At 38.7% G+C, this 21,803-nt stretch overlaps 1 protein-coding gene across 1 annotated transcript in view; it reads left to right on the forward strand.

Annotated features, from left to right (window-relative positions):
• Positions 1-20,715, forward strand: part of EGLN1 (egl-9 family hypoxia inducible factor 1) — a gene marked incomplete at its 5' end in the record, with an annotated part of 33,608 nt that extends 12,893 nt beyond the window's left edge. The window contains 4 exons of the mRNA XM_017744843.1: positions 12,509-12,628; positions 14,744-14,880; positions 16,207-16,274; positions 18,012-20,715. Of these exons, the coding sequence (XP_017600332.1) occupies positions 12,509-12,628; positions 14,744-14,880; positions 16,207-16,274; positions 18,012-18,076 (390 nt within the window). The remainder of the gene's footprint in view (positions 1-12,508; positions 12,629-14,743; positions 14,881-16,206; positions 16,275-18,011) is intronic.
• Positions 20,716-21,803: the final 1,088 nt, after the last annotated feature.

The following is a 21,803-nucleotide window of genomic DNA, read 5'->3' on the forward strand; positions in this document are numbered from 1 at the left end:
CCGCGGCAGCCGAGGGGAGGACGAGGGTCGGCACCTGGAGAGGGAAGGTGGGTCAGATGCTCTATTTTTGGCTGCTGAAATATGTGATTTTTAGTTTTTAACCCCCCCCCCCCCCCCCCCCCCCCCCTTCCTTCTGCCCCCCCTCCCTTTGGGAACAGCTTTCTGGAGGGAGTGATGGAATTCTTTAGGGTCTCAGTGGGGAACAGAATTTGCCAGTGATGGGAAGATGAAGTCCCTTTGAGATTTTTTTTTCCTCTGAAAAATCTGTTACACTTTTTTTTTGTCATCTAGCCTTCATTTTTATAGAAGGGTTATCTTGGTTTGGGAACCCTTAATTAAGGGTTGTCTTTACAGAGGAAGTAAATTCTTGGAGTAACTCTTAGTTGTCTTTGAGGTAGCTGTGTAGTATTGCTTGTATTGATCCTGGCAATGAAATATATTGGTCTTTTTAGTGATTTTTGTGTGTGCCAAGTGGGGGGATAAGTTGCTAGACAGGCTGGAGGGCAGAGCTGCCATTCAGAGAGGTAGAGGTAGGTTTTTGCAAGGCCAGTCCATGTGAACCTTTTACCTGGAGTACAGATGATGTTAGTGGCCTTCTGCACGCAGTGGGTGGGTGCTGTGCTGTGCGTGGAGCGGCAGCTTTTTTCCTATCTTTGGTTGCAAATCTGTGTGCTGAGAGTAACCTCCGATGTCCAAGATGTTTTGTGGTGCGGTTCATTAAGAGGCCGGAAGATGCCCAAAAGCAATTACAGCTGAGGCCTGCTGAGGTATCTCACTTGTTAGTGCTTGCAGCTTGATTTCATGGGGTTAGTAGCAGGGCAGTCGCAATTAAAACCCGTGCTGTGGGATTTGCTCCCTTCATTACTGCAGCACATGGTTGGCAAGTGCATCCACTGTCCACAGGTCCTTGTCCACTCCTCCCCTTCCTCCCTGTTCTTCTCTACAGCCTTTCTCTGGCTTCGCAATCAGCTTTCCTCTTCTTGGTTGCCCGTCTCCAAACAGGTATGACTTAGGATACAAAAAGAGTTTTGGGATCTGTAGTGTCTTTAGTATAAAGATACAGGGCCATCTACTACACATAGTAGAAATTAGTAAATTGGTTGGCTGCCCACAGATAATTTCTTGAAGTGCAGTCTCCTATTTAGAAATTGCTATCTAGTGTTAGTGTGCAATATTAGATACATGTTTTAGGAGATCTGTTGTTTATTTTCAATATGGTCTCTGCCTGAAAGACTATTTCTGCCAATCCTGAAATCTGAAATGATTGCTTGCTGACTTGAAAGGGAAGTCGACTGTATAGAAATCTGGAATCTAGAATTTTTAGAATTGGCTGCTTGTTCCATTTGTTCCTTAGTTCTTGTGATATACAGCATTATTTCCCCCCTTCCAATAATGCAGACTTTTGTCAGTGTTGCCATTCTTTCTGGTGTCTGCTTGCTTCATCTTCCTTTCACTTCACTGTATATTGTCTGTCCACCAGTAATTTCCACTGCTGTTGCTTGACTTCATGATGAGTTCATACCTTTGGGTGTGAGTTGTTTCAGGGTATTTGTAGACTGAGGCAAAGACTTTGTCATCCGTTATGCTGTTGCCTCTGTTTTTTTTCTTTTGTCTTTAATTGGTACAACATTAAGCTGGGAACAGGCTTTACTGAAGATCTGCAGATCTTACATGTAGGTTGCATAAAGGTGTGATGTGGAACACTCCTCTTGGTCTGACGTGACACCTCTGATCTGGGCTACTACTGCTAATCCCTGCAATCTCTCCCCAGTGAGTACTGTGGATTGCAAAGCCCTAGCTGTCCTTTGGTTTACTGGGAAAGTTTCTGCTGATTGGATTTTAGGGACATACAAATAAACCTTTTTGCAGAAACATGAAAAAAGGAGGTGTGCATATCCTGTCTTGAAATCCGTTATTTCTAGGTGGGGTATGGAATAGCGTGCTTCTTTTTCTTAGTAAATACAGTGCTTTTAAGAAGGCTTAAGAGTATGTAAGTGCTGGCTGCATGCTAACACAGCTGGGGTTGAGACTTTTGACTTTGTGTGGGCATTTGAGGGGAGGGATCCTGGTTCTGTGCTCTTCCGCATGCCTTCGAAGAGGGGGAAAAAAAGTCTCTGTGACAACTTGTTTAAGAGAAGCTTTCTTGTTCCTGTCAGGTGTTGTACAGCATGGCTTTTCTGCTTGCATCATCACTTTGTGTGGAGTTTAGATTCCATTACCTTCTGATTTTTAGAGTGGGAAATTTGGAGTTTGAGGTTAGCATGTGTCTTCCAACCACAATACTTGTTGAGTTACAGACAGTCATAACCATGTCAATTGACAGGAGCCTTGTCACTTAACAGGCTTTTCAGTTGTTCAAAGGAAAGGACTTATCTGTCAAGAACCCTACTTGCCTTTTAGAAAGGGTGAATAATATGATATATATAAAAAATACTATTTTTGTTATTGAAATAGTGGTAAAGACGAAAAGAGGTCACTTTTTTGATTGGATTGGTTTTCTTCATAGCAGTTTCCTCATGCCAAGTATAAACAGACTTGGAACAAACCAGATGGGTCCATTTTAACCAATTTATAGTTGGTAATGCAGCATGTTCTGTTTTTCCCAAGGCATGAGAGTGATGTGTTTTTCCATCAGTCTGGTCTCCTGGGCCAGTGGTTGTGATAGACTAGGAAAAAGCCTGTTGAAGCAGCACCAAGGAGCTCTGCAGGAGGTCCTAACCTAGAAATGATCTTGTTGCTGCCATGAACATAAACTCACTGTATGATCAGCTGAATTGGCATTTCAGTGGGGATTTTGTATCAGCCAGACAAGCACAGGCAGTTTCCTCAGGTGTTTTTTTTCCTCCCTGAAGTCAGTGTTGGGTACGTTCAGATCTTTCTCGTGCTCACAAGGCCACATGCTCCTAGAGCAAGTACACGGCGTTCCTGAGCCACTCCTCCAGGAGATCCACTGAGCCAGTGCAGCCTTCTCATTGCAGCAGAGTGCCTCCTTAACCTGAAATGACATGGCTGACTCTGCTGGGACATACAGAGTAGGGGTGGGTTTGGGAATTGCTTTTCCGACTTGGCATGCCAACGTCAGCAGTCCTACTCCTGGTGTTTATGATCACCCTGTAGTGCTGCGTGGCCTCAGCTGCTCCTCAGGGCTTTGCCCAAGGACTGGTAGGAACTGAGACAGCTGGAATACCAGTAGATTTGTATAAGGCCTGTGTGCAGTTGGACTGGATACTCTGGATGATCTGGTTAAAATAACAAAACCCCTAAGTGTTGTTTATGCCAGCTGGGAAAGAGGCCCTATTACAGGACTGTGGTGGGACTGTAAAGAAAAACTGTCTCCCTCCAAGCCTATGTGTGAAAGCCCATAAAAAGTGACATGGGCACAGTCAGCATTTCTTGCATTTAAATTGTAGGTGGCTTGAAAGTGTATTACAGGCTGTTCATTTCTATTTGGCTTTAAAGCTTAGTCAGACTTCCGTGCAGTGCTAATATAAATTAAATCAATGCCCAGAAATAAATGTCTATTAGCATTTCAGTGCATAGTTATTTCTTTTTCTGTAATATATAAATAATTTCAAAGAATTGTCTGGACTCTAATAGTAGGAGTGAATGATATAGTATGTGGTGTGAAGTTTGGAATTCTGTGGTCATGCTGAATCACATATGTCCCCTTGAAAATAGCCTTTAAAACGGTTTTAAAATCATTCTCCTCAGCATACTGTTTATGACAGCAAATCTTGATGTGGTTAAAATCTAGAGGTGGGTACCTGAGGCCTAGGCTTGGACACTTTACTGTATCTACATGAACATTTACTAAACTTAAGGAACTTGCAGTACACAAGTACTTCCAAGTATCTGGCTAACCATAGTACTAAACAAACAGTCCTGTTCCCATGCAGTTGTGCAACTTTCAAATTTATATAAAGATACCTTTCCTGCAAGCTAAATTTCACTTTTCTGGCTATTTTGTTCTCTAAAACAGAAACAAAATTGCAGTTTTAAGTAAGAAATGAATCTCCCTCCTAGTAGTTAGCAAAATGTGTGGTTTGTCTTCTATAGGAAAGAAATTCCAGGCTTCTCAGTATGTACAGTTTTGAGGAGAGAATGGCAGAGATGATGAGTGATATTCTTTAAATGGCAAATTTCTCAGCCATTTATTTTCACAGGTAATAAAGTTTTGTTTAAATAGAAAAACAAAAAACAACCACCTCTTGCCCACCCTTAATCCTTAGTGTTTCTTCCTTCCCAGCCTCTCCTAGTGCTAAGAGGTCCCCAGCTTTGACATGTGGGCTAATATGCATGCTTTATTTTTAAGGTAGTGTGTCACAGCATCATTAAGGATGAAAAAGACCCCTTAAGATTGAGTCCAGTAGTTGTTGAAAGTTTACCCAGTAGATCTCACACAACTGAACAAATTTGTTCATATTCATTAGTACAATAATACGTAATAATCTAAAAATAGGTGACCATGCTTTTTTATGTGTTGTGCATCAGTGTGCCTGCTGATGTCATTTGGTTGGCTCTGGAAATCTGATGTGCACAAAGTGCTGTCAGAATATATTTTAAGTGATGTAGCTGAATGAGACTTAACTTCATACTATTTTAGTGCACTGTTGTAATTTGCTTTAGTGTTGTGTTATTTTTGGTTCTTAAAGATGTTGCTGCTCTGTGCCCTTTTTGAATGGGCAGTGATGAAACTAGGAAGTTGAGTAGTCTCATGTGAGAGCAGAAAGCTCTGCCCCATCTTGGGGAAAAAGGTTTCAAAGTACTTATTTTTTAAATGGTATTATTCATGTCAAAGTAATTATGGCGTTAAATTAAAAACAGACTCTTAAAATTTGTGTTGACTGACTTACTTCTCTGTCAAAGTTTTGTACAGCGCCAAAACAGTGAGTCATGAGTCTGCTTCTCTTGAAGGGAATGGGGAGTTAGCCATGGAGGCCTGCCAATTCTACAAACAGTATATACATATATAACAGTATTCAACAGTTGTTTGAATCTGAAATGTATTGGTCAACTTATTTAATCATACTGTAGGCAGATTTAGGCTGGCACAAATCAAAGTATGCTTTAGACCCTTCTGAGCTGAAAAGTCAAGTGTTGTGTTTGCTCCTAGGCTTTTAGGAGAAAACTTTCTGCCTCTGGTGACACTGCTTTTTATCTAATTTCTTTGGAAAGCCTCAATTAAGTATATCTGGGGGATTTTTTTGCTTGTTTTGTATTGTTGACCTTTTTTTAAAAGTTTCTAATAGACTTTGATATCAAAACTATCAGAATGTGTTCTGTTGAACCTTACGGGAGGGAGCTATTACTGCTTTGAAGCACTGACATATCTTGGATGTGCTTGTATAAATTCTTTTTTTTTCTTTTTTTTTTTTTCTTTTTTTTTTTTTAGGGAATGCAGGTGGTTTAGTCTTGAAGACGTTTATATTCAGAGATATGTTATATAAACTTCACTTTTTTTTATTACCCTATTTAAGCCAGTGCACAGCTCTCTGTGTACATTTTTAGATTTGAACTCAGTTTTATTTTTCTGATAAGCAGTTACATTAAGTTAATGGAAACTAGGCCTTTGTAAGATTGAAGGACTGCAGGTGTATTTGCAGTGCCTTCACTGACTCAATTTTAAAACAGCACCTTTTGGTTAAACTGGCACAATTTTGAGAGTAGGCATGTCCCACCTAACCTGGCTAGCAGCCTGGAAAATGCCACTGTGTTAACTGTTACAGAAGATACAATCTTTGTTTTTCCCTGCCGTTTGTGAGTTGACTCAGCCCTCTCTTGGCCTTTGGAGATTTGAGACCTCCAGCTTTATGAGCTCAGGTACAGGAGAGCAGAAAAGCTCATTAATGTTTAAGCACTTTTATCTCAGTTTAGTAGTGGTGAGAGCTGCAGAACTTCAGCTGGGAAGTGCGTTTTAGTTTTCCCTGTTGTGTCTGTCTGTAGCACTGGTTTCAGTTGCTCATGGGTTCACCTTTGGAGAGGTGTTCTCCAAATCTCAGTCAAAACCTCCATGCAGGGAATGTGCCTTCTTCTGTCCCCAAGTTGAGAATCAATACCATCTTCCCCTGGTTAATGCCTCTTTCTTGATAGTTCTATAAGAGCTTCTCTATCCTATTTTTTATTTTGTTAGATGTATTCATCAAAATGTAAGCATATCCCACATGCCCAGTCATTTCCTAAATATCAGACTTAAGCAACTGCAGTTCTGTGTTTTTTCCTGTGCCATGTGTAAGAACTGATGAATCATCTAGACTTGTATGCACATTTCTTCAGCAGTTCAAGAGCTGAAGAGTGTTTCTTGGAGCCTATGGGCATGCATGGATTAAAGGAATGATACTTGGAAATAAACTTTGTGTGGTCCTGTGTTGAGCACAATTAGTATTGAATGGTAAAAGGAGAGTACCAAACTTGATGTTGCTACAGTGAAAAATACCTGACCTGGTTTTTGCTGAGTGGCACCATGGTTATGTTTAAGCTGTTTGGATCCAAACTTCATGTGGCTCTTCTGGTCCCAGAGAGCTCAGCTGAATGTGGCCGCTGAACCAGCATGAAAATTGCTGCCTTCTGGCTTGTGTCAGTTTATTAGGATGCTAGAAGTGAACGTTGTGAGCAGGTAAATGTCATGTAAAAATGAAGACAGGAGTAAAGCCATGACTTGAAAAGGAGTTGAACTGCTGGGTTGGCAAAGCTTTTTCTGAAATTTGGTTTGAGAAATCAGCATCTTTGGCAAGTTAGAAATAAGCAATATATAAAGGTATTAATATGTTGTGCCAAACTTTTGATGGTATGTTATGTTGCTTGATCTTGTATGCATATGAAATGTGGTTCTATCCAAAGCAAGTAGAAATCTTGTATTGGCCATTGCCTTGAAAAAGCCTGGGAAGGAGGGAGGTAGGTCGGGTTACTGAACTCCCTAGAAGGTCATGGAAGATGTAATCCATGTACATAGCTGTGTGCTGATTCTATTAATAGTATAAGCAGCTATGTCAACTCTCAGTTTTTCCTCTCTCGCTTCCTATCTAAGTTCATTTTTCATCTCTGTTCTTAGTTCAGTTTGTCTTCACTTTGCCAAGCTTTTTCCAACTTTGCTGTTAATACTTCACGAGATACAAGAGAGGGTGACCCGTGTTTGTCATCCTTGCCTTCAGTTGTTGAGGTTTTTTCCTGAAAGAGCAGCTCTGTCCTTGCAAGAAGATGGCACAAATAGCTGGTGTATGCTGTAGTTAGGGTTTATTAGTTTGGGTGGTGGGGAATTGTTGGTTTGTGTTTTGGTATTTGGGGGTTTTTTTCCTTCACTCTGCAGCTGAGTATTGACCGTATCTGCAGAGAAAAATGCAGCCGAAAATAATGGTTCCTAAATCCTTTGACAAATTGACAAACTGAATGGCTGTACTGGTAACTTAATAATAGGAGAAAGGACTTAAAGATCAGTGATTCAAAGCTGCTGCAACATGTCAGTTTTTTCTTTAGTTTCTAACTTAGAGATTCCTCTCTTCTCTTGAGGATGTATAATGCCTTGATTAATTTTTAAGCTGCTAAGTAGCAGTTTACTTTTCCCTTGCATGTTCTCCAGTTGACGATGACTGCAAGGCATGAATTTTTAATGTGAAAACTTTGCAGGGCCTGATATTTCTCTCCAGCTTTTCTAGTTTCACAGTGTTGACATGTGTGAAAACTTGTTTCTCTAGCCTTGCTTACTGAGCCGTGGAGCATAACAGCACGAAATTTTACTCAGATGGAAGTTAGTATGGAAAAACTTACATTAGCTGTGTCATAGATTTATTTTACACTTTTTTAGATTGCTCTATTTTGATTAAGGCTGACAGGAGTTTCTCCATGTTGACATTTTCTTCCTGTTGCAAGTGTCTGTCTGTGCTTGTGAAGGATTTGCAGAAGAGTTATGAATCCAAACCAAGTTGTACCATTCTAGCATGTTTAAGTCTGTAATCTTGATCCTGCTCACACAAGGTGATACTAAACCAGTCTTTTTCTCCTTTGATCTGACTGTTACTTTGTTCAACTTGTGAAAAATCATAGTCTGATGTGTACTTAAAGTGAAATGTATTTCCTCAGGACTCTCGTGTATCAGGGATGAACAAATTTCTGAAATAGAAATGCACCACAGACTGAACAGGGATGGGTCACTGTTAAATTTTATTTTCTTTTTCTTTGGTTCTGTATTGCACAGTGGTGTGTGAGGTTTTTTCTTTCTTTGAATAATCTGTCAGATGTCCTATGCCAAGGATTTCCAGTGAAGTCTTTGTGAACACATCTGATAAATTTTGGTAGGAAGTCATCGGTCTTGCATTTAGACATCTTGTTTTGCTCACTGAGATTTGCAGTTCCTTCAGCAAACAGCAAAAGTGACATCTCCTTGACTGATGCAGCTTTAATCTGAGCTAAACAATAAAGTTTAAATATTAATATATTTAAAATATTTATTTAATAAATTAATAGAACACACATCTTCTCCATTATATGTTTATGGTTTTGGGGTGTTTTCCCCCCCTTATGGAATTTTGTGTTCTCATGTTACTGGTGTTCTCCTCTCTTTCCTAAGAGTTTGCTTTAATGCTTCCTTTTTTTAGGGAACAATACCTAAGCTTACAGGCATCCAGCAGTGCAAGGAATGGAGAGGACAGAAGAAAAAGCTTCAGTGTATTTACCTGCAAGTCTTCCTTCCTTATAGATGGTAGAGGCTGTCATATTTCTGTGGGAAAGGAGGCTGAGACTAGTCCCAAAAGAAATCATGTTTTCAGCTCCACTGTTGTGCTCTGCTTCCCAGGGATGAGTCCTAGCTTATGTGTCTTTACATAGTGAAAAAAACTGTATGGACTATGGTTTATTCCCTTTGTTACCTTTGTGCATTTTATTGTTAATTCGAGTAATGCCTGGCACACTAAGGGTGCCTATTCTTAGCAGAAGATCTGTGGTTTTAATTAGTTCTTCTGTTAACAACTTAATGTTGCTTATTTGAGCTGATGGCCTTATTTTCCAGAGTTAAAACATTTGCAAATAGAACATCTGTATGTGAATGAGTGATCAGCAGCAGCTTTAGCATGTGAGTACTTCAGATTTGATAGACACAGATACCAGAATTGGGAAGGTACTTTCATGCTTTCCTGATTACTCATGAATTCCAGGGGGTATCTTAGGACAGCAGCGCTCATGTGCTAGACACAAAACAGAATGCTCTTGGGTTACAGAAGGTTAATAATAAAAGTGTTGGCACAGGAATCCTGTGAGTGAACAAATCCAATGTGTGACTTAAATAAATTTTTTGCAGAAAGTAAGTTTACTGAATGCTTAAAAATTGTGATGCCCGAGAAGCGCAAAAGAGGAGGCTCCTTTTCTGTTAAGAAAATGCAAGTAATACCTTGAGTTGAATTAACTGATTGCTTTTATGGGACAACTGATGAGACAGGTAGCTCTTTGTTTTGAAAGGCTAGCAACTTTATTGTTTATAGCCCAAAATGTTAAGGATGGACTTCCAGGTCTCAAATGCCTGGCTATACTGAACGCTGTTAACAGTGTTTGTGTCTGTGGCTTTTTTTTTTCCAAATTTTTCTCTGTTCGTGATATACATGGGTTGGCTTGCTTATTTATACTGTAAAACGTTAAAACAACAACAAAAGCATGTAGCTTCATTATTTATGTGGATCACTTTTTTGCCCTTTCCGTGTGGGTAATCTTGCACTACATGACAGTTTGGCATAAACTCACTTCACACTGTTGCACAACACAGTATATTTCCCATGTCTGATAAATTGTTACATTTTGTACCTTTCCTTATCATAGGTTAATTGGGGACATGGAATTGTCACACTTAACTCGCAAAAGCAACATATATTATGGTACAGCAGCTGAGTTGCAAATTTGTTTGCTTTCCAATTTGCTGCTAAAGGCTGAGTCATTCTCACTGTTATAACAAATACATATTAGATAAGTTATCGCAGCAAAACTGTTTCTCGTCACTTGGAGTTGATGATAGGAGAAGTTTCAGACTCTAAAGTCAAAAACAAGAGGTCTTTTTAAACATTGAAAATATTTTAGACTCAAATGATTGTATGAAATGAAATATGGCTGCTGTTTATGTGAAGCTGGTAATAACTGGTGTTTCCCCAGACTTCCCAAAAAGTGCTGCTGGTCCTCTTTTTCTTCAGCAGTGCAGTGTGAAATATTGTTTTGTTGCCTTGGAGTCTAAATCCTCATGATTAAAGTGAGAATTGACATTGCTCTAGCTGCTTGATCTCAAAGTTCTCATTCTGAGAGAGTTTTAGTAGCTCTTTTCACACAGATAGTGAGCAACAGTTAGTGTCAGAGTTTAATTTGCATGATATGTCTCAGCAAAGGCCCGTAAATTAAAACCTTCCTGTTACTAGGAATACTGTCACAGGATTGGACCTAGATCTGCTTTCAGCACTGTTCATACTCCACAAGAGCTTGGTAGGATTTATGTGGTACATGGGACATTTTTGTCAAGAGTGTTGGCTTTCAGTTGAAACCAAACCAAGTATCTTCCTCTTCCAGCTCAGCTTTGATTTTGTTTTCTTCCTTTTTTTTTTCCCTAAGAAAGGAAATTACGGAACCTTATTACATTATTTGGTATCTTTAACTCACTGTTTTGATTTCTGTGGGTTTATCTTCCTGCAGCAAAACTGATAAGTCACGACTTTGCCAAATATTAGATCACATTCTTGATATGTGTAATTTTTTCATAATGTGAGGCCTGTAATGATAAATGCATTATGATTACAATAAAGAGGTTGAGAAGCTGAAGTGCCTAATCAAAATTAGAAGTATATTTGAATTTTGTATTTTTGAGTACTTTTTATGAAGTGTAGTCACTTCCAGCTGATGTGAATGAAGTTGGACTTAATTTTAGGATTCGTTTTAGTCACGGTGTCACAACTTGGCAAATATTATGTTCTGATTTCTGCCTAGACAGAGCTGCTAAAAACTGCTTTTTCCATTAGTAAAGTATATATGGAAATAAAGATTTTTAAATGGTTGCTGCTACAGCAAAATCCATTCTGCTTACATGTGATATGCAAATGTTTTACTGATTGAACTGCAAGTACTTTAAACTATTTCTCAGTTCTCACAAAGCACAGTTTACCCAGCTACCTGCACTGAATGTATTCCTCAACATGTGCAAGTATTACAAACTCTGGAAAGCTTTATTTATAGCATATTGAAAAGGGGGGGGGGGAGGAGGAAGTTAAAATTACCAGTAAAAAGCAAAGAAAATTGCTTTATTGGGAAAAGATTTTTTATGTATTACATGAGAGGTGAAAGAGTTTGCAATGCAGAGGTCTGACTTAGAATTCTGACTTAACCAGGCTAAATCTAGACAGGAATGTTTGTTTATAAAAGTTTTTACATTTTTTCATACGGCCAACAGTAATTGAGATTAGCAGTATGTTGCTTTGTTGGTAGAAACTCACCTCTTTGTTTGGTTTTTGGCTGGTTTTTTTTTTTTTAATTCATGCTACAATTTCTTGCAGGTAGGATAGTGTCACTGCAGACATCTGAGTGCTGTGGTGGCAGTGGGTGATCTGGCCTGGAAAACTTTGTTCTGATCTCTTTCAAAAAACTGAAATAATTGTTATTTTCGAGCAAAGGCATAAAGATACAGGGATGTGCTGTGCAATGAGCCAGCCATGTGCTCTGATAGCTAATCAAGCTAATCAGGCCATCTGGGAGCAAGGGCCAGTTTGTTTCACACGCACATCCGCATGTCTGAAGACTCAGAAATCACCTTCCAGGGGTCTTTCAAGACTGCTGAGCAAAGTGCAGCATGGGAAGTTTAATACACTGCTGCACTGGGAGTCGTTTGATGTCAGAAGGTTATTGCAGATTACTGCTTGGTGTCTGTTTTCCATTTCTCACTTCTTGACTAAAAAGGATGTTTTTGTTGTACATGTAGGTTTGTTTCAACAAAGGTTCAAAGACCTCCTATGTACAGGACAAAACACAAGCCCAAGAATGCACTTGGAGTGATGGAGTAACATGGGCTACTGGTTTTGTCTAAAAGTCTCCTAAAAATAAAGTTTGACATTTTTTGAAAATGAATTCTTTGCATTGGAAACACGGGGGAAAAAAAAAAGATAAAAAGATAGCTGTCTGAACTTGAGTCTGGAAGATTTCTTATTGCAAGGAGAAGCTATTACATTGTATGCAAGACATTCTTCTTCTCTTCTGTGTCATTCAGGGGAGGGAAGTCTGAATGATTAGTCACAACATGACAGTGGCCTCACCTTCCATGCCTTAATTAAGTGTTCCTCTCAGTGTCTTTCATGCCTTTGTTGTCAACATCTGTTTGTGTTCTAAACCAATTTTTAACTAGAAAGAAAACACAGCTGAAAACATTCTTTGCACATTATTTCTGGTTTAGTTTTTTCTGTTGGTTATGTATTAATTGCTTAAGAATTAATATAGAGAAAGTGTAGACTTTTCCCACACACAGAGATAAAAGTAATTATTGTATTTGATTCTTTGACTCCAGGCTATGGTGGCTTGTTATCCAGGCAATGGAACAGGATATGTGCGCCATGTTGATAATCCAAATGGAGATGGAAGATGTGTTACATGTATATATTATCTTAATAAGGACTGGGATGCCAAGGTATGCAATAATTTCTTTCCAAAACGTTTTTCACATACATACAGATATATATATATATATATATATGTAACAATATATATAAATATATATATATATATATACACACTTGTAACTGCACCTTTGCTACAGGGTTTTGTTTATGTCCTTATTTCTGTGCCTTAGTTGAGTTTTTACATTATATTAACTGTGGGTATCCTTTGCCTCCCTAATTCTGTTGTTAGTGAGAGCAGATAGAGATGAAGCATTTATTTTCAATGTTTTGGATGATGCCAGCAGGACCTTCTTGACACTAAGACTGAAGGAAAGTGGTAAATGCCCCCCTATACCAAAGAGAAATTAAAGGCAATTTCACATATTCTTAATTTAATTTTTCCTTATATTCCTGCTAAATCTTGAGTTTACTATTTGTGCAACTAGATTGCTTATTTGAGTATGCTTATAAAAAGTAAGATGCTGTATCTTGGGAGCATTTTCAAATACGCCGAGTGTTACAGTCATTGCTACATCAGTATAGTTCAAAGGAGCGCAAGTCTTGTATCATTGTAGATACAGGGTATAGAACAGATTTATACCACAGTTCAGGTGGTCTGAGAATTTACTACTAGTGGTCATGATAAAGTGAATTTTTAATAAGGATTTTCCTAGTGATTCAAAGGGACTAGGTAGATTTTAAGAATAGATGTAGCTAAGTGTGGCAGTATTGAGACCATGAAAGAGTAATGCCAGGACAGCTTTGCTAATTCTCTGATTTCTCTGCTGTTAACAATGGAGAAGTTTATTCTCACAGTGTATGGGGGAAAAAGAAAGATAAAACTACTGATGCTTCATCGTACGTACTTAGGGAGCAGTATGTGGAAGAGCACATAGGAGCAGTCAGATTCTGTGCATTGTGTGCACCAGATACAGATAACTCAGATTGCAGATGAGAGTTGTTTCATACTTGCATAAAACTGGTAGATCAGAAAGCTGAGTCAAATGGATGCACTTCAAACTTTCTGTTTCTGATGGGCTCTTTGACACGTTGTAGCATTCAAATTGAATCCTACAATTAGAAAACACACTTTTTTACCATTATAGCATCTTTGCATATTAGCATACTGTTTGTACTGAACATCTTAAAATGCAGCTTTGGGGCATTTTTAGTTGATTTATGGTTTCTCTCTTGGAAAAAAAGTGAATACATACCAGAGTGTAGAAGTCAAGCAAATTGCATTTTCACAATTGTGAAATATTTACTTGCTGGATATTTAATTTATGAGCAAAGGCATTAATTTCCTGCAAAATCTATTTTAAATTACAAATTAATATACTACCAAGGATATTTCTTATTGAAAAAAGAAGCTCGAACTTTCTTTAGGAGAAGAGATGGATCTAAATTGTCACTTGTTTGCTTATTTAGATCCCAGATGCCCCTGTCATTTATATTGATTTGCCTTGTTAGTACTTGCACTGTTATGTCTGTTATGACATGAAGGTCTGTCGTGGCCATCTATAGTTAGATTTAACAACATCAATACCATCAGTAGGAAGAAGTTAATGTGACTTAAATATAATTAACCCCACCTACTTGTGCTTGTTTCTAGACATACATAGGTAGGTTCAACAGTTTTCAAAACCTGGAAGAGATCTGAATTGACCATGAGTAGTACGGATTCAAGCTTTAGTTTGAAGTTGCCTACGCTTTCCTTATTTTAATTACACATAAACTTGTGCTTCAGTTAAATGAAATAATCTCTTTAATAGGAAGGGTGAAACTCAGATGTGAAATGTTTCTCCTGTCTATACTGGGGTGTTTTTAGCCACCTGTCAGTCTTGTCCATTTATTTTTGCTGATAAGTAATGCATCACCGCCCTCCCCCCCATCTAAGCTCACAGCTTTTACTTAAGCATGAATGCACATTTAATATTTGCAAGCATTCTGAAATCAGTCGGTGAAACATGTATTAAACATTTTGTTAAATGAAAGGTATTGACAGAAAAGCTATATTTCTGTAGCACCTGATAAAGGCTGTTTCAGTTCCAAGTGTCTGAAATATTTTCAAATGTGATATTCAGTACTTTTAAATACAATGAGACATCGTTCTCAAGCATTGCTTGAAAATATTTCGTTTGTAGGTAAGTGGAGGCATCCTTCGGATATTTCCAGAAGGTAAAGCCCAATTTGCTGATATTGAACCCAAATTTGATAGACTGCTATTCTTCTGGTCTGATCGCCGCAACCCTCATGAAGTACAGCCAGCATTTGCTACAAGGTAGGAATGATGGACTCTCTACTGCATGATGCCTGTCTCAGCAAGAAATGAGAAAGTAGTGACACTATGAATTATGACCTGACAAAAAGGAGAGTTTTTTCTGCTAATGGCTGATTAGGCTTCCCTGTGTTGCTGAGTTTGTAGTGATGCCTGATCTCTTATTTTGGAGAAAACCTCCCGAGTGGGTTGGTGGGAAGTTTCTGAACGTGTGCTTGGCAGAAGTGGGTGGGAGCACGCAGAGCCATAAGCAGACCCCAGCTTAGCCAAAGGGTGCGGTCTTCGTTATTTCTCTGTAGTGGCTTTAAACTCTTCTTCCTTCCCTTTGTCCTTAGCACCCTACTGTGTTACTGGAAGATTGACTGGGTACTTCAGTTTAATGTTCCCTCTTGTTGGGAGGGAGCTGTCAGAAAATAGTAATTTTCAAACTAAGCTGCCACATTCTAATTTGGGAATTGGGTGAGGTTTTTGGAACAGAAACAACCATTGATACACAAATATTTTTCTGGAGTAGTAGAGGAGTTTCTCCCAGTCTGAAGCACAGGGGGAACTTGATCTCTCTTTTGTCCCTCAGTGCAGGGCAGTGGTTGATGCTAAAGGTACCCACATTCACTGCCCCCACATAAGTGACATTTCCAGACAGTGATAATAGGTAAATCATTTGAGTCATTGATCCAGATTTCCTGTTGCCCATGTTCTAACATGTTTGAATGGCCAGAGCACTGAACATTGACTGGAGCTGTGAGATAACACAACTACCTTTGCAAGAAGTAACTTGAAACTGCCTTCAGCGCATCCTCTTGCACGTTTTCCAGAAGCTGTACTGCTTTCCCCTCCCCCTTTCTGCTCCCAGAAGAGTCAGAGGGTGAAATGCCATTTACTAAAGCCCCTTAAAGTCTTTTCTTAATAAATCCTCTACAGGCAGTGGAAAACCAGAGGAGCCACATAAGAAGGGGTAGTTAATTGTCCCTTGCAGTAAATGTCCAAAAAAGATGATCCTGCAGTGTGGCTCAGTAATGAACTTGACCTAGTAAAAAGAAAAGGTCACAGGGCAAGGTGATGTGGGCAGAGACTTTTCTGGATGAGAACCATAGTAACAGCTCATTAGGAAAAAGAGTGTAAACTTAGAGCATCAGTGTCACCCTTTCAATGACTTTTCAGTTAGTACCTTCTAGGAGGAAAAAAACCCAAACCAACTGCTTGCTTTATGAAAATTTTCTTCTGTCTGACTGCCGAAGTATCACCTAATTTAGGTTGTGTTTCATGTCAAGTGCTTCACTGGTATTTTCCTTCATAGTTCAGGAGTTCTTTTTTCTTCTGTTTCCTTAGGTACGCAATAACAGTTTGGTATTTTGATGCAGATGAAAGAGCACGAGCGAAAGTAAAATATCTAACAGGTAAGCTCTTCTTATTATTGTTATTTTCTTGTGGAAGAGTAGCTAAGTCTAGCCTTGTCTCCGTAGCCCACCCTCTGCACAAAAAGAGAGCGAAAACAGCATAACTCAAGAGTCAGGTTTTACAGCGAGGGAGACCCAGGGATTGAACTCCTGGGCAGTGATTTGTGAAATCCAGGTCAATGCCTATCCTGCTCACGCTTCCTCTGAGACCTGAGGCTGCTCACTATTTTTACATGGGGGATACAGCTTCTCCCACTCTTGTCTCCCTAATATATGTGGAGGATAAATACACCAGAGACTGTGTAAGGCACTGCAGAACTGAGAGCTCTGGAAATAGTTTTGATTGAATATAGGGATTCAACAAGTGAATACAACTTTACTTGACTAAAATTTTTGTATTGGAAAAACAAAAGCCTAAAATTAAAATCTGTAATCAAAGAATGGATTTACTTCCTTCATTTCCAATTTCACCTATCTAGCATCTGTTTTCCTTCTCTGGCTTTTCCCTCAAGAGGAAGTTGATCTAATTTTCCTGTTCAAATTAGCATTATAAGGAGAAATGGCCTAGGACTTCTATCAAGCTTGTAATTGCCATCACAATTTTGTGTTTGTTACAGTAGTTTAAAAATAAACTCAATTCAGGTGTACTTCAAGTGCACACACGCATGAACACGGTTTTGTCAAGAGCTCTGAATGATGTTGAAGACGTATGCCAGTCATTCCCACCTGAGACGCCCATTCACTGCTGCTCAGTATCTGGAGCTCCTAAGCAGCCCCAGAGCAGTGCAGCTCCTGCTTGGCTTTCGAAGGGAGCCGCTCATCTCTGGTTGGGCAGGCTGTCCCAGTGCTTGGTGGCATGTGCCTGGCAAGGCACAGTGACTTCCCAGGCAGTCAGGACTGCTGGATAACACCTGCCTGGTCTCCACAGGAAGCCTGTCTGTCTCTAAGCCGGCCTTCATGTCACAAGTATGCAACTCTGCAGCTCCTGGAGTCAGCCTTGCTGGATCAGAGCTGCTTTGTTGCCTCTGCGCAGCTTCAGCTGCTGCCCTTTCAGAAAGAGTGCAGAGAAATGGTTGGGGGGGGGCTCAAGCCTGAAGGGAAGGTGCTCCCCCCTCTGCTCTCCTCCCTCTCCAGGGTCCCCCTAAAACTGCAGGCACTTAAGGAATGAAGGCTGGGTTGTTTAAATTTCACAGAATCACAGAATCAGGCTGGAAGAGACCTCTGAGATTGTCAAGTCCAGCCTATGACCGAACACCACCCTGTCAACTAAACCGTGGCACTGAGGTGGTGCCACCAGAGATGGTGACTCCACCACCTCCCTTTGCAGCTCATTCCAATGTTTAAACCACCCTTTCTGTGAAGAAATTCCTCCTCCTTCAGTATCGGTTTGCTCTTAATTGGTTTATATTACCATATTGTTGTGGTTTCAGTTTTCATTTGCAATTAAAATTACATTCTTTGGTCTGTATCTGCAGCAAGAATTGTGCAAGGTGCAATTTATTTTCTGCTGACAATAATATATGAAATTATAGAATAAAATGTCATAAAATAGCAAACTATTCATTTTTTGGATAAGTGTCAGTCTAACTAAAGCCATGCAGAATATGTGTGAGTTTTACTTGCTCATGGGATATTGTGTTTTGATAGTAAAACTTTATTCTGGAAAGTGATGTAGCCTGTTCGACTGTACTTTGATAAATGCTTTAAAATACCATTTTCCTTTTCATATTTCTGCAGGTGAAAAAGGTGTGAGGGTTGAACTTAATAAACCTTCTGACTCCATTGGGAAAGACGTTTTATAAGCCTCTGATTTAGCAACTCCCCTTGCTATTCTCCCTGATAAATCTTGATGCTATCTATTAACTTTTGAATGTGAATAACAAGATAAAGGAAATTCAACAACAAACCAACATCTTAATATGGAAGCAAACAGTGTTTCAATGTTGCATCAAAAAGAAGGTTCTTTGACTGCTGAAGCATTGTACTATGTGATTGTGACTCCAGGCCTGTGACTGCTTATGTGAAGAAGATAAGCAATCAGTAAGAAACACCATTATGCATCTGGACATAAATAAGTGCCCTACATAGAATTTGTCCATCCTTATATTTTGCCAGACCTGTCATCCAGCTGAATCCATTTCATCTCTCCCTTTTTTTATATGGTAAAAGTTTGAATTTTGGGTAATTTTTGTATGACCAGGTACAGTTTATCAAAATTGAGTCTTAAAAAAAAAGAAAAACTGAAAAAAAAGGAAAAAAATCGCAGTATTCTCCAATATAACATGGATCTATTTTTGTAAAACTGTTCATACTGTTCTCCTCTGCCATGAAAGACCTAATTTAATGTTAGGGTTGCCAGTAACTGATAATCACTTTAATTTTCTTTACACCTTAAGTCAGAAAAGGAGCACTTTAATTACCAGCTAAAAATCTGATTGTTTTATATCATATCTCACACTAATCTTAACTTTTAAAGATTGCTGCTGTATTGGTTTTTTTTGACTTTGTTCTCTTGAACCTTATTAACAGAAGCAAATCAGTATCTTGCTATTAGTAACATTGTTTGTGGTTTTGTATGTTGAATCCACAGAGGGGAAGTTTCTGTCTCTTTTCTTTTTTCTTTGGTTTCTTCTTTTTTATTTTGGAGGGGGGGATGTTTGGTTGTTCTTTTATTTTTTAAGTGACTGGCACTAAGTGAACTTGACACTATCGGTTGCTGTCATTGGCTTTGGGGACCTGGTAAATACCATCAAGTTACAAGAATATACAAGGGCTTTCCTAGGCTATTAGAGGTACCCAGAACCTCCTTACTTACTTGACAGAAATTTTTGAGCTTTCTCCCTTTTCTAAAAAATACTTGCCACCCCCCATTTCCTTTGTATATAAGTTAATAGAATATCTAAAATTCACTTTTTAAAATTTCTTTTTCAAATCTTGGTGTCCCATGCAGTCTCTTAAGTTGACACCTTGGTCTATTATATAGTATCAAGGAGGTGGTCAGCACACTGAAGCTTAAGTGCATCACTCTGTAGGCTCCTTGTGCAATAATACTTCTTTAAATTGTCACTGTTGCTGAAGGATTTCCCTGAAAAGGCAGTGCCCTTTGATCAATACTGAGGTATATATTCAGTAAGAAAACATTTGCTTTCTTTTACATTGTTTTTATTTTATCAAGGAGATGGGACATCACAGAATAAAAGTGAGATGTGCAGAAACTTTGATATTCTTATTTTTAAGAAATGGATGTTTTGGACACGGATATTTTTTCTTCTTCTTTCCTTTTTTTTCCTGAGCTTTAAAAGCTTGAGAAAACAAAAGCAAACCCATCAAAAACAGCATTCATATTTACAGGAGTTTGGGGGCTGTTCACCTTACCCACTGCAGTTTTCTATCTGTCCCTTATTTCCTTACTTAGCCAAAACAATGTGAGTATACAGAAATATTTCTGTATATATTACAACGTGTGACAATTTTAGCATCTGTATAGTTTGTATTCAATTAGAGACCTTTTCTATGGAAAGCTCAGTAATTTTTTATTAAAAACGTTACTATTGTTCATGTAAAACATGAAAAAGCTAATTGTTTAGTAACAAACTGACAGAAGGTGGAAAAATTCAGTATTGGTATGTCATTTAGGAGAACCAACAGAAATCTCAGTTTTGTTTTGATTTCACTTTTTTAGTAAGTTCTTGCCCTGTACTGTTCTCTTCCTCTTTCCTCTTTTCTTCCCAGTAAAATAGACAGGATACCTTTACTGTAAGTGCCTCTGCCAACCTGGCCAAGGAGTGCAAATCTTCATTACTGTCTGGTCTGCAGTGCATTTAGGCTACCAATGAAACAAGCAAAAAAGTCACCTCTTTTACTTCATCTTCATTAGTACTACTTTAACAGAAGTTTGGTTTTGTTTTAGAAATGTAAGCATAAGCCTTTAAACTCATTTCAGTCCCTCTGTAATTCAAACTGCTGCAGTTAAACAGCGTATCAAATTCTAATCACACTGTAGGTTCGTGCTTGCCAGACAGCTTTAAAAAGTGCTTATTTTTTCACTCCATGTAAGTCATTACAACAGGGTCAGCAAATCAGGTCAGCCATTTCTTCCATGTCCTTCAGAAACTGTTCATTTCATGTCGGTTGAATATTCAGTCTTGAGCATCACCAAGCAGGTCCTTGTTTTAAAACTATTTTTTAAACTGTCTTATGATCTGTATGTGTCTAGTCCTGGTTAAAAATAAAGCTTCATAATGCTATTTTTATTCATGATGTTAGCTGGCTGTGAAATATGAGACCTTTATCTATAGCAGGCAAAGAAATTCAGGATTCGTTTACAGGTTGCCTATAAAGTTGTGTAATTTCAAAAGCAGTGTTCATTATGAAAGAACTCTCAAGTTGCTTGTAAAGCTAATCTAATTAAAAAATGATGTATAAAGGTTCTTGAAAACTATGTGATTATTTGTAATCTTTGTAATTTTTAAAACTACTCTGTAGCAACTAACTTATAAATGCTCCCTGATAAAGGGGGTGTGTGGCATTTTGGTTGTTTTGTTGTGGGTGCTTGGTTGGGATTTTTGTTTGTATTTGTTATTTTTTTGTTGTGGTGGTTTTTTGGTTTTTTTTTTGTTGGTTTTTTTTGTTTTTGTTTTTTTGTTGTGGTGGTTTTTTGGCTTTTTTTTTTTTTTTTTGTTTTTGTTTTTAGTCAGAGCTGTTTCTGCTCTGGAGAAGGACCTGGGGCTTTTTTTCTTTAGACTTAAGAGTTAACTTCTTAGAGTTACCTGGGTGTGATGACCATTTTCCTGATGATTTCCTCACTCAAAAACAGGACCATTTTTAGGCTTTCTGAAGAGTGATAATGATGTAGAGTCAGCTCTATTTTTTTCACCACTTTTGACAGGTATGTAGGGTACAACATGAAAGTCACATTCAAACAGGATTTGTAAGGTTTTATGGGATCTCCTCAGTTTTACATGGCTCCCAATGAATTACGTACCCTTGAGGGATGACAGAAGAATGGTAGAGTCTGCAGGTGCAAACCTGTATGAGATACCACACAATATTCCTCCACTTCTGATGAGCTTTGTAATGACTGTATGGAAAGCAAGGAAACATCTGGCTGGCTGTGCTTGTGACATTGTTCTAGCTTTTGTGAAGCCCGCCCTGTATGTGCTTGTCTGTCTTCTGCTAGTTCAGGAAGAGTTACCTGGATCCTCAGATGAGTCTCCAGCATTAGTGCACCTTTCTTGGCACTTGGGTACCAGTTGTGCACATTTCTGCTCTAAGGTAATCATTCTCAATGATTTTTTTAGGTTGAAACCCAAGTGTAGCAGCACTGAGATGATGGCAAAGTGCTTTAAAGCTTTTTCCATGTTCATTGCTGTGTAACTTCTCTGCAAGTTCTCTTCAATGTACCTCTTCCCCATCCTTGTTTTACATTGAACAAGGAAGAAGCCTTTCTTGCAACCATCCTGTGTAGACCTGATTTGGGTTTTATTTTGGTTTTTTTAATTATCACACTGTTGAGCACAATTTGCAGGG

This window comes from Corvus brachyrhynchos, unplaced genomic scaffold (assembly GCF_000691975.1).
Source record: "Corvus brachyrhynchos isolate BGI_N302 unplaced genomic scaffold, ASM69197v1 scaffold70, whole genome shotgun sequence".
NCBI classification, from domain to species: Eukaryota; Metazoa; Chordata; class Aves; order Passeriformes; family Corvidae; genus Corvus; species Corvus brachyrhynchos.